The sequence below is a fragment of the Cavenderia fasciculata genome (assembly GCF_000203815.1).
Source record: "Cavenderia fasciculata unplaced genomic scaffold Scf_EUAJFUG02HR96I-5, whole genome shotgun sequence".
In the NCBI taxonomy this organism is placed as follows: Eukaryota; Evosea; class Eumycetozoa; order Acytosteliales; family Cavenderiaceae; genus Cavenderia; species Cavenderia fasciculata.
Window position 1 is genome coordinate 974,367 of NW_004457624.1, and position 13,328 is coordinate 987,694.

Here is a 13,328-nt window from a genome sequence, read left to right on the forward strand (position 1 = left end):
GTTTGCATTTCTGAGTTTTAAAAAAATTGGATTTTTTTAGATGGCACATTGGGTCATTGTTTTGGTATACATCATATTTTATATGGCATAAATCCATGGATTTTAACCAGACAAAATAAAAATGCTATGGTATCATTCCACGGGATGATACCATATTAAAAATAAAAATAGTATGAGACCGTTTAAATACAAAAGTATCATTCCACGGAATGATACCATATTAAAAATAAAATACTATGGTATCATTCCACGGAATGGTCCCGACAAATAGAAGCAAAAAATCAATCTTTCTTTTACAGTATAAAGTTATACAGTAAAAAGTTTCAGACGACGTGGGTGGAAGAATTATTTTTAAAAAGACGTCGATGGGGAAAACTATTTTTTTCCAAAGTTAATTTTAGATCGTGTCCTCTATTTAATCAGAATTTTAAATAACTTAGTATGAGACCATTCCTTAGAGAGATACCTCACATTGATATGGTATATATCATATTTTAAATCGACTCGATTCATTATTTTCGACTAGAAATTCTTTTGGTTTAAATTTTTTTTGATTTTAATTTTTTTTGTTCGAATTTTAACACAGAACTTTTGCCCCAAGACTATCTTTCTTTATTTTGTATAACTACTTGATTATACAAATAATAAGAGTATTTTAGTAGAGAGAAAAAAAAAAACCATTTTTTAAAAAGAGATAAAGAGCTTAAAGAAACTATTCATTATATATAGATATATATATTTATGTTAGTTAAACTATAACAATTGTATGTTTGCTATCTATTATCTATTATTCTTCTTTCTTTTGAATATCTGATCAAATACAACAGTTTTAAGATCTTAAAATCAAATTTAATTGATTTAAAGAGAATATATTCAATCATAAGCAACATGATTGCCATTTATTGATTAAAAAAAGAGTATAAAGAATAGTTGATAATCATTTATATTTTTTACTCATACTAAAAAAAAGTGAATAAATTCACTAAACTTTTGACTTTTTTTTTGATTTCAGTTCAGGTAATTTTTTTTTTTTTTTTTTGATGTTTAATTTTTTTTCTCATCACGACCTTCTAATCTTTTATTTTCGAAAGAGATATACATGTATAAATATAAATATAATAAACTAGTTAATCTTGAAAAGGATAGTAACAAAACAAAAGAGTGTACGAACCAAGATCAAGATGAAGATGAAGAAGAAGAAGAAGAAGAAAGTTCAAAGATAGAGCAACCTAGACACAACAAGAAAGATCAACAATCACAAGAAACAACTGGTGGTGCCAACAATACCAAAGGAACAGATATAGGACACTGTAAACTTTTATCAATTGTAAAGAATGAAAAAGGATTTTATATGGTTGGCAATGGCAAAGGGTTGAGATCAACATCGGGTACTTTTACAAAGAACATGTATATCCCAAAATATGACAAAAGGGTATCAATACCCATAAAAAGATATATGAATAAATAATAATAATAATTACTTTTGTCCGATAGCTTTGGATACAAGTGTTTGAAATAAATGAAAAGGACCCATTAATCTACAGTTTTACCATGATTTCATTTCCCACTTTGAATATTCCCCATTTTTTTTACAATGGGTATCGTACAATGTATTGACACGGGCAGTTAATTCTTAATCCCCAATACCAATAAAAATTATTATCTATTTATTTTCTTTAATCTTTTTGATTCAAAAAATTAGAGATGTTTTTGAATTTTGAGCGCCAAATGAAGTTGTGAAGATCCTATCCTTTATTCAATTTTTTCATTTTTTTTGCACAAAACTCATACCTCTACTTTTAAATAGCCACCTATCTATGAAATGATCAACATAGATATCAAAGAAGAACTAAAAGACAGCACTACAACTGAGACGACAGTCTCATCTCAACAACAAACACAGTCACAGTCACAATCACCATCATCACAAGTACCACCGCTATCACCATCACCTAAAGCGAATCATGGGTTTCTTGTGGTCGGATCAATATCTGTCCCATTGATCAAACATACATCGATCATAGGATCAGAGTTTGGTTGTAGAATCAGAATCAAACAGGAATTTGTAGGACCGAAACATGCATCGGTGACAGTCACCAACGGCAAGGTCATGCTCAAGGCACTAGCTCTTGACAGTCCAAACTACTCTGCTCTCAAGGTAGGCACCGACAAGGTGGCCTGTGATGAAGAGGTAGAGATTAAAGAGAATCAAGTGTTTTACATTGGTGAAAAGTCAATGTACTATAGCTTGAAAAAGGTTGAAAATCAAACGATGAGCCCTTCAAAGAAAAAGGCTATTGACGAGGCTGAACATACCAAGAGGCTGCAACAAGAGGCTGAACAAAAGAAGAAAGCCGAAGAAGAGAAAAAGGCAAACAAAAAGAACAAGTCCAAGAAGAACAAGACTCAGCCAAGACCATCATCTCAAAAGGCAACAGGAGAAGGAGGAGAGGAGAAAAAGGTTAAAAAGACACCGACCAAGGAAAAGAAACCAATCTCTTTTGTTCCAAGCCAACCTAAAACGGTTTCCGTTGAAAGGGACGAGAATGGAATCTACCATGCAGGCTCTAATAAGGGACTTACAAGTGAATCAAAGTCTTTTATGAAGCTAATGTATGAACCAGAGAGAAAAAAAAGACTTTCAAAACCTGTTATCAAATTTGATGGTAAAAATTAGATATAACTTATATAATATTAATAATAATAATGAATGAACGAATGAAAAGGAATAAATAAAAACCATTCTTCTTCTTACTCTAAATTAATTGTACCCATTCCAGCATTTTGGGATTAAAAAAAAAAAAATTAAAATAAAAATAAAAAAAAAGACTTGAATGATCTTTCATTGTTCGCTTCAAGAACTATATAGTTTGTGTTTAGATTAAAAGACTATTAGTGCAGTATAGAAGAATGTCATTCATTGCTAGAAGAACATCAACCAACATCTACAAGTCATTTGTTAGATCATACAGTGTATCTGTAAACAATGATGCAAAGTATATATCATCAACAACAGCGCGATCATTCATTCAACAATAAGATTTACAATTAGTTAATGTTTAGAAAGAGGATCAAGTTTGAACAAGATAGGATATTCATACAGATGATTCTATTCTATTCTATTATCTGATTTATAAATCAATCGATCAATATATTATATTTATTCACACCTTTATTGTTACTTTTCTAGATTATTGGATATCATTAACAAGGATTCGACTGAAGCATCATTGAACAAGGTATTTTCAGAAATCAATGATACCACTGGTTCAGCAGTATACAACACTTTGATTGATCGTTATGCAAAGCTCAATCTCGATGGACAATGCATGAGAGTATACAATGCATCAAAGATGAGAAATGTCCCAGTTAGCGATTCTGCCAATAAAATCATCGAAGAACAATGGGAAGACAAGAATGTAAAGGAAGAAGATGACGATTTCTCTTCATTGGGTCACATTAGAGAAGACTTTTTGAAATACAAGGAATCAAAGACCAGAAGACCATGGTTAAATTAAATTAGAATTAATAATAATAGAAATAATAATAATATATATGAATATTTGTAATAAAAGAAAGAAAAAAAACACTTAAAAACAATCTAAAACAACAAACTATTAATAATGTTGGAAATAATTATAATAATAATAATAATAAGATAGTATTATTGTGATGAACAATATTTATTTATTTATTTTTCAAAAAAAAAGAAAAGGAAAATAATTATTTGTTTTCCAAATTAAATAATTTGGATTCTATATCCTTCCATGTTTACCTGTTTTTTTTTAGATCAAAAAAAAAAGAGTATACTTTTTAGAGTTGGTGGTGGATCTATAATGATTGTATGGTAGACAGTCTAGATTGTTGTTGTTGTTTAACAACTAGGGGGTGTGAACATTTAAATTATTAATTAATCAACCAGCTAGAGTGTTGTTTGATGTTTGTATAGATTCCTAAATTATTAATTATTTTGTTGTTGTTATATTGTTGTGTGATTATTATTTTTTACTATTTTGTTGATCATTATTATTATTGTTATTATTTTGATTATTTGGATAATCTTGAGATAATTCATTTAAACTTAAACTAAATGATTGACTCATTGGCATGTAATAACCAGGAGCATTTTGTGATGATTGTTGTGAAGAAGAAGAGGAGGAGGATTGTTGACTGAAACCATTGATTGATTGAGATCCGTCATAACGAAGAGACATGTTGTTCATGTTTTGAGTAAGACGTTGAGTCGAATTATAGGATTGACTTGGACCACCTGAAGAGGGCATTCCACGTGGACCACCACCAGCATTTTGTGGGTATCCACCCATAGATGGATAGAAACCACCGCCGCCACCACCAGAGGGAGGTTGATAGTATTTTGGTGGTCTTTGACCATAGACCATATTTTGTGCGTATTGTGGGTCGATTTGGTGTGGCTTGAGGTCACCAGGTGTAAACATGACGGCACCGGCAACTGGGAGCTTACCCTCACCGTGGATCTTTCTTGGCTTTTGGAGGACGACACTGCTCTGCTTGAGATTCTGCAAACCACCCTCGACCAAAACCTCGTTGGCCTTGAAATGAGAGATGAGGTTGTTCCAGAGAAGGTCACGTGAGAGGACACGAGCATTACCGAGGATGATGAGACCGTAACGAGCACGGGTGAGAGCGACGTTGAGACGACGTGGGTCTTGGAGGAAACCAATACCTTGATTCTCGTTGGAACGGACACACGAGAGGATGATAAAGTCTTTTTCACGACCTTGGAAAGAGTCGACACTGGCTACTTCAATCTCTTTGTACAGGTCGCTTGGGAGACGACCGGTACGTTGCATATTGTTGACGAGGAACGAACGCTGGCCTTCATAGGGTGTGATGATACCAATTTGCGAGGGTTTGGTACCGAGTTCGAGGAAACGGGTGACAATCTTTTCGCATAGTGTAGCTTCGGTACGGTTGATAAAGGAGGTACCTGACGACGAGATTTCTTCGTGTCCAGTAGAGTTATGGAAAAACATAGGACGGTTGGGATGTGGCCACACAAAACCATTGTTGGTGACACGGTCACGATACGATATTTCATTAACCAACTGACCTTCGTAGAATGTATTGGAAGGGAACTCGCTGAGTGCAGGATGCATACGATACTGTGTAGTGAGACGGAATGGGTGGTGACCGAGATGAATAAGACGTTCAAACAGCGATAATGACAAACCGGCTTCTTGAACCTTTTTACAGAGTAGTACTGGACCCAATTGACAATGATCACCGACCAACACGACTTGTCTTGCACCCAATACCAATGGAATGAGACACTCTGGCTCGGATGCCTGAGTAGCTTCATCAATCAAGACATACGGGAACTTGATATCCCTCAAACGTGGGTCACCAGCACCGACACACGTTGTGCAAATGACATCTGCCTCTTTGAGGATATTACGCTCTAGCGATCCCTTGAGAACCAAAAACTTACGCTCGTCTTCTGGATTCAACTCGCCAGTCTCCTCACGCAACGCCTTGAACTTGCGCAACACACCCTTTCCATACTGGTCGAGTTGAGCAACCTGGTGATGCAAGGTGAGATTCTCGACAGGCGAAGACACCTCCTCACGCAACTTGCTGCAGAGACGGACGACCTTGAGTCCGACCGAGTGCAACTTGCCAGCAAGCTGGTCGATAGCAACGTTGGATGGAGCACACACCAACAGCTTTTCCTTACCCTTGATGCCGTGGTTGACAAGATGATGCACGAGGAATGCCGATACCAACGTCTTTCCAGTGCCTGGTGGACCTTGGATAAGAGAAAGTGGTGATTTCAATACCGAGCAAGCAGCCGATATTTGTGATGCGTTCAATGGTGGGAGACCGGGCAACACAAAATTGGTTGGTTGTGGAACAGTCACCTTGACCTTGGTGGCATCGGGTTGATGACCTAAAAGTGCATGATAGAGATAACTAGATATAGCATCTTGCTTGATAGCAAATGCCTTTAGAGCAATAAGAATTCTATCAAATGAAGTCGATCTCCACACCATATCAATCTTGAATTTAGACTTTGATTTGTTGGGTGGATTATGATTGTACAACTCTAATGTAATCTCCATACTTGCTTCACTCTCTTCATCGATTCTTGTAATTCTACCAGATGATTCCCATGGTTCTGGATAATCTCTATCTCCTTTAAAACTAACTTTTAATTCATCTCCAACTACTACTTTAAATTCTAAAAGAATAAATAAACAAACAAAATTAATTAATAAACAAAGTTATATCTATCTATTTCTATCTTTGCTTACCAAAATCAGAACGAGAAAAAGAAAATTGAGCAAACCATTTACTTTTACTTAGACCTTGTTCCCAACGAATATTTACATCATCTTGAGTAAGAGATTCACGCATTAATTTCTCATAGTCTGATTCCATTTTAATGAGTGGTGTGATGATTTCTTGATATTGGTAGGCGTCTTCATAACGAAGGAGTGTGGGTAGGAGGGTGGTTTCAGCGCCGTGGTGCTCGACTTCGAGCAGGGTGGCGTTGGGGTCGACCTTCCAGTCCTCTTCGAGCTTGGCAATCTGGATCATTGAAATTTGACGGGCACGTTCTTGGTCATTCTCTGATGGTACTTTAACCAACCACGACAAAAAGTGACGATCACCTCCATTGACGAGTGGCACCCATTTGGAGAGATCCCAATTGGGGTTGTCCTTGGACGATGCCATTGCACATGGGTCACGACACAATAGGATGACAACCGACTCGGTCTTGGCGGGGATAAAGCCGAGAAGAAAGATGTTTCGACAGCCGCAGTTGTAGCACTCGAGTACTGCATCGCCAAACGGACTGTCGCTATGTAATGAGATTTCATTGTGCTTTGCCTTGACAAGATGGTTGACAATGTGTGCCGACGACGTCTTGCCTCTTCCATTACAAAACCATTTGCCACACGACGAATTGGAGCAACGCACCACTGTCAACGGGTCGTGTAATCCACAGTATCGACATGCGTGTGGTGGAAGATCGACTTGGATCGTATCCAAATCTTCGGGATCCTCAAATGTCAGCTGAGACATTGGAACACTTCCATTTTGTGAAGACAAGAAATCACCTCCGCCACCATGTCCATGATGATGACCACCATGTCCACTACTTGGATGAAAGGTTTGAGAAAAGTTTTGTGACGATTGTGTCGTTGCAATATGAGTCTCTACTGTTCTCGATGTATGATGAATTGGTGTTGAAGGTGATTTTGATGATATTGGTGACTTATTATTATTATTATGATTATTATGATTATTATAATCGGGATGATTGTTTTTGGGTGGTCCTACATATAGTCCATGCCTTTCTATAACCGCACCATGAAATGGACCACCAATAGCTCTTTCTAGATGATCATCTTGAGAACTTTGACTGGTAGAATCAAAGTCTAGATAGTTGAAATCTTGACTTTCTCCACTCGATGGTTTTGCCTCTAGATTTCTATTATTATTATTGTTATTATTGTTATTATTGTTATTGTTGTTATTATTCCCATGGGATATATCTTGTGATAATCCATACATTCCAAATAACTATATATATCGTATGCTTGGATTGATTATTGTATCAATCAAGCAAGCAAGCAAAAAAAGGTGTCTACTTTTTGTTTGAATAAAAGTACTTATATAGATGATAGATAGATATCTTCTTATATAAGATAGATAAATAGAACTATTACTTTATACTGTTTGCCACCACTTGATACAACTACTACTATTTATATTTTAAATATCAACTCTAATACTACTTTTATCAACAATATATATTATTGATAGTATCGTTGTTGACAATCGTATGTATCTTGGCTAGATAGGAGGAGGAGTATGATGAGGAGGAGGAGGAGTATAATAGAATAATTAAATCTACTAGAGAGTTGATATAATTAAAAGGGAGGGGAAGAAGTTGAAGATGTGAGAACAAAGTAACTTCAAGTTAGAGGAGGTGTAGGAGTAATGAAAAAAAAAAATAAAAATAAAAAAAGAAAAAATTTAAAAAATCAATTTTGGACACATCAGACGAAAGACACGACAAACATAGTGCGTTATCTCTCTCCTCTCTCTCTAACACGTTATCTATATATTATCTACTTATACTTTTAGATTTAAGATGGTTAAACAAACAGATAGAGTTCGTGAATTGAACGAACAAGGATACAAGAGTGGAAAGAAATCAGATCATAATATTTCAGAATTGATTCAATCAAAAGATCAACTATGGTTAATGAAATTACCAAAGAATGTATGTCTATATTATATTATGTTATCACATGTTGAGTAGTAATAGAATGAAACTAATGTATGTTATTCAATATATTGAACATGTTATATAGTTTGATATAAATGATTTGAATGGATTACAATTCACATCATCGATTAATAATATAAAGAGTGATGGTACATCGATTGGAGACAGTAAATATACAATCACACAAGAGAAAAACATTGAAGAGATTCAATCATTGGTCAATGTTTGGTATGAAAAGGGTAGTCAGGGTGAAATGAAGATAGGCATTCCATTCTCGAAATATATAACCGTCGAAGAGACCATCGATATTCCCGAAACAACCGCCACACTCGAACCAACAAAGAAAACAATTCAAGATCTCTCTGAATTAAAGGGTGCCTTTAGACCACCAGGTGGAAAATATCAATTAAATAATACAATTCCACAAGATGTTTTGGAAAAGATGAATAAGAAAAAGAAGAAATCAACATCGACATCGACTACTTCAACAAAGAAACAACAACCAAAACAACAAGTAGAAGAAGAAGAAAAATCAAGTAAAAAGAAAAAGTCATCAAAGAAGGATGACAAGGAAAAGAAATCAAGTAAAAAGAAAGAAGAGTCTGATGAAGAAATGAAGGAAGTTGCATCAGAAGAGGAGGAATCAACTAAAAAGTCAAACAAAAAGGATAAGAAAAAGAAATCATCTAAAAAGGATGAATCTGAAGAAGAGGAAGAGGAAAAAGAAACTAAAAAGAAATCATCATCATCAAAGAAGGATAAATCAGACGACAAGAAAAAGAAGAGAAAGGAAATGGATGAAACTGACCAAACTCAAGAAAGAGAGAAAAAGAAAAAGAAATAAATAAATTATAATATATCATCCATTTTTTTTGTTTATATATATAAATATAAATACATGAATGAATGATTGTCCATTCATTACCAAAAGAATAATATTGGTTTACATGTTTTGTTTTGTAAGTTTTATTAAAATAAATAATTATTATTATTATTATTATTTCTGTCCATCCCCCCCCTATTATTATTATTTAATTGATTGAGATGCTGTTGGTGACGATGGTTGAATAATAATATTTGGATAATTAATTTCATCAAGTTCTTTGTGAAGTTTAGTTATACATCCTGCAGCATCTTTTGGTTTTGATAGACAACATATCCAATATACACCAGATGGAACACCTCTAGAATGTACTATATCTCTTATATCAGAATGTACATTACATGATTTCTTTGAATTCCTACATTGTCTATATTGTTTACCACATCCTGCACATTGTCTCCATCTCCAAAGATCACAATATACTCTTTTCCATCTAATAATATTATTTGTTTGTTGTTGTTTATGACTCGAAGAAGAAGAAGAAGAAGAAGAATGATGTGTATTTAATATGGCTTGAATCGATTCTTTGTTTGCCCACCATTGAATTTCTCTTGCTATTAATTCCCTCCATAAAGTATTATCTCTTCCAACATTATACCAATATTTACATGTTTCTAAATAAATCAAAATAAATAATTAATACACACACATATAATTAATTAAATATCATTAATTAGTTTACATACTTTGGATTGAAACGATATCACGGAATCCAAGAAAACTTAAAACCAATAATTGAATTTCTTGTGACAAACCACTGAATGACATTTGATGATGATGATGATTATCATGATCCAACAATACATTATCATTATTATCATATATGTAATCTTCTATTTGTTGTTGTTGTTCTTCTTGGTCGTCATTATTATTATTAATAGTTGGATTATTATTATTATTAATTTCAAAACAAAGTGAATCGACCATATCAACATTTTTAAACATTTTGTATGTGATTGTAACAGCCTTCCTACTTCCACTCTGGCATCCACCACTACCATTATGATCATGACATGATGATTGTCCAATTTCTGTTGCTGCTACAAGTGATGGTCCATCATCTCCACCATTGATTAAATTGTCTATTTGATTAATTTCTGTTACAGTAACATTATAATTATTATTGTTATTATTATTATTATTATTACTTGATGAAAAGAATGTTCTTATTCTTTGTTTTCGTCGTGATGATGGATCTTTTTTCTTTGATAGAGTCTGTCCCATTTTTGGTAGTATGATTGTCTTTGTAAAAGAAATAATAATAATAACTACTTTAATTAATTCCTCCTTTTAGTTTAGTTTAAATTGTTTCTTTTAAGAAAATATATATTTGATTGTGATATATAAATGAAGAATATTTAATATTATTTTAATATATAATATATAAAATGTGAAGAATGTGAAGGAAGAGCAAAATAGTATAGTACAGTAAAGTATATCTATCAACAGTAGTAAGTATAATAAGTATAATATATAGTAAGTTGTACTAGTAGTAAGTAGTAGTAGTTGTAGTAGTAGATTAATATAACAAATAAATAAATAAATAAATAAAGATAGTGGTTGGTAGTTCTTATTATTCTCTCTCTCTACTATTATTTTATCTATCTTTTAATAATATTATTATTATTATTATTTAATATTAAACAACATCACCCGCCGATCACTAATAACATTGTTTTACACACCCTCTCTCTCTGCTCTAAACATTATTACTCTCCCCAATTTTAAACACTTGTTGAGTAAGAGGGATGAGTTAATAATTTGAGTAAAATCAAAAGAGTAAAAAATTTCTTTGAACTTCTGTCTGCGAACCAACAATCACAAAACTAAACTATTTTTAAACTATACGAATTTGATGGATCTATCTATCATTGTTGTTGCTTATTAACTAATAAATAATGACACAAGTGTCCAATGCTAAACTTCAAACAATGACATTCCTTTAAAAAGCTATTCAAGTTAGATCTATTTAAAGAAAAGTAAATATATTTAATATGCCTTTTATTATTATTATTATTATTTTAGAGATTGTACAATTATTTATATATTATTTATATTATAGAGAGTTTTAAACTAAAGTTAAATAGCCAAATTTAGAAGGTACATGGAAACATGGGGGAGATTCGTCGGTCGGGTGCCACGCGCTGTACTCTTTATAAGAACCTAATGGAGTATCTATACGAAACATATTGATTCTAAATTGTGATCCAGGTTTGATGGGAGTTGGTGGTGATACTCTGGATGCCTTATCGATGAGATTGAATGGGATCAAGAGGTAACCATTCCAGCCTTGACTATTGATGGTTGCATTGTAGATGATTCCACTTTGTCCGCAATCGACTAGGGTGTCTTCGATACCATTGCAGACACCATTTGGATTTACGACATAGGTGACAAACAGAACACCATGTGGTGACAATTCAACCTCGAGATAGTAGGTTGGTGCTTCATCGGTAGAATCACTCGACAAGAACACCTCGAATACATCGGCGTTAAAGAGGTCTTGATTGCATTGTGTGTATGGTGATTGAATGTTATCGTCGGCGCAGTTGGGTATAAATTGAATACCTTCGTCAGTGTAACATAGTCCTACGAATGTTTGTTGTATTGCCAACGAGCTATTGTCATCTAATCTAAATCCATTGACATAGGTCTGTCCTGCCAACGAGCAGTTTGGTACTTCTATGTGTTGTGATCGGCCAGCATTGATCATCATCAACATGACAGTCACAACTACAATAATAAATAATCTATAATAATACATCTCTATATCTATCTAGTTATCTATCTATATCTATCTCTTTGGTTTCAAAAAAAAAGAATGAGATACTTTTTACTCTCTCCTGTGTCGCTGACTCTCGGAGATACATATAAAAAAATCAAACAAAAATAAATTTTATGCCAGCACATACATGGATATATCCTGGGGTTGGGTTGATTCGTCGATCGAATGATTGATTGATTGATTGATTGACAAACACACACTGTTTTTGGTAATGTGGTTGGATGATCGTCACCATCCAAAAATGTGTCACTTAACATATCGAATGGTAAAGATGATGATGATGATGATTGCTACTGGGGTGTACCCAGAATTTATTCGTATATTTATTGATCTTCTCTTTCACCGATCATTACTATTACTACTAACTACTGCAGTCCAACACACTCTCTCTTGATCTTGTCGAGCACAATACTGGCCCAGCCAGCCACAGTCACAACAACAATGTGTGGGGGTGTCAATGAAGGTGTAGTGTTAAAACAACAAACAACAATAAATAAAATATAAATGAGGAAAGAGAAAAAAGCGTGTGCAAATTGCTTTCGTGGTCAAGAACCAAAGATCCACCGACACTGCAAAAACCCTCCAAAGCTCTCATTGATGCCCTCACTCTTTTTGTTGTGATCTCGCTTCAAAGCAGAACTTGCTTACGTCTGCACATTGCTTTTTTTTTGATTTTTTACTTTTTTTGTTTTCTTCTCTCTTCATCTTCCCTCCTTTCTCTCCTTTAGCTCTTCATAGTGTAAACTAAACTACTCGTGTCTCTATATTCTCTCTCTATCCTCTCTCTAGAACGCAAATCTATACACTTTAAACACACACACACACACACACACACACAGACAAGATAGAATATAATACATCACCAAAGATATAACAAGCTTAATAGATACGAAAAAAAAAACAAAAAAAAAGATCATCATTTTTCCGATTCCAACAAAAAAAAAAAAAAAAAACAAGTACTTCTCCTCAAACAACAATATAAGAGAATAAAATTTATTTTTAGCAAAAGGTAATAATAAACGCACACACATACATACATTCACACAACACACACAAACAAAAGATATCTTTTTGCAAGTCAAAGGGTAAAGGAAGGTACCCTCATCAACCCACCCACCATCCACTATCATTGTTTGGCCCACTCTGAGAGGAGAGTCATGTTTGTTTGTTATTTATTAGAAGCATGGTGCAATGGATGCGCTATAGTACCATCGATCATTTTATTGGCCGATGTCCTTTAGCACTTCTCGCGGACAACAGTACAAAGGTTTATCAATCAACCAGCTACAACACCAATAGATCTTTTGATTTTTTTGGACAATGATGGTTTGTTTTGGGTGTTTGCTCGTTTTTGAAAAAAACCCTTTGCTCATCTATTT

At 33.9% G+C, this 13,328-nt stretch overlaps 6 protein-coding genes across 6 annotated transcripts; 3 read left to right on the forward strand and 3 right to left on the reverse strand.

Moving 5' to 3' along the window:
- Positions 1-236: 236 nt before the first annotated feature.
- On the forward strand, positions 237-2,677 carry DFA_11374 (uncharacterized protein; the record flags this gene model as incomplete). The annotated part of the gene is made up of 4 exons (XM_004350267.1): positions 237-298; positions 441-480; positions 1,142-1,432; positions 1,808-2,677. 4 exons carry the CDS (start codon positions 237-239, stop codon positions 2,675-2,677), a joined length of 1,263 nt encoding a protein of 420 aa, XP_004350317.1.
- Positions 2,678-2,910: 233 nt separating this feature from the next.
- DFA_11375 (uncharacterized protein) lies at positions 2,911-3,518 on the forward strand (the record flags this gene model as incomplete). Its single annotated transcript, XM_004350268.1, has 2 exons — positions 2,911-2,996; positions 3,191-3,518. 2 exons carry the CDS (start codon positions 2,911-2,913, stop codon positions 3,516-3,518), a joined length of 414 nt encoding a protein of 137 aa, XP_004350318.1.
- Positions 3,519-3,998: 480 nt separating this feature from the next.
- Positions 3,999-7,560, reverse strand: upf1 (helicase; the record flags this gene model as incomplete). The annotated part of the gene is made up of 2 exons (XM_004350269.1): positions 3,999-6,220; positions 6,294-7,560. The coding sequence occupies 2 exons, from the start codon at positions 7,558-7,560 to the stop codon at positions 3,999-4,001; spliced, it is 3,489 nt and encodes a 1,162-aa protein (XP_004350319.1).
- Positions 7,561-8,143: 583 nt separating this feature from the next.
- DFA_11377 (uncharacterized protein) lies at positions 8,144-9,125 on the forward strand (the record flags this gene model as incomplete). The annotated part of the gene is made up of 2 exons (XM_004350270.1): positions 8,144-8,275; positions 8,367-9,125. The coding sequence occupies 2 exons, from the start codon at positions 8,144-8,146 to the stop codon at positions 9,123-9,125; spliced, it is 891 nt and encodes a 296-aa protein (XP_004350320.1).
- A 183-nt stretch (positions 9,126-9,308) lies between these two features.
- Positions 9,309-10,388, reverse strand: DFA_11378 (cyclin-like F-box containing protein; the record flags this gene model as incomplete). Its single annotated transcript, XM_004350271.1, has 2 exons — positions 9,309-9,778; positions 9,851-10,388. The coding sequence occupies 2 exons, from the start codon at positions 10,386-10,388 to the stop codon at positions 9,309-9,311; spliced, it is 1,008 nt and encodes a 335-aa protein (XP_004350321.1).
- A 500-nt stretch (positions 10,389-10,888) lies between these two features.
- On the reverse strand, positions 10,889-13,168 carry DFA_11379 (uncharacterized protein; the record flags this gene model as incomplete). The annotated part of the gene is made up of 3 exons (XM_004350272.1): positions 10,889-10,990; positions 11,239-11,897; positions 13,159-13,168. The coding sequence occupies 3 exons, from the start codon at positions 13,166-13,168 to the stop codon at positions 10,889-10,891; spliced, it is 771 nt and encodes a 256-aa protein (XP_004350322.1).
- Between the last annotated feature and the right edge of the window lie 160 nt (positions 13,169-13,328).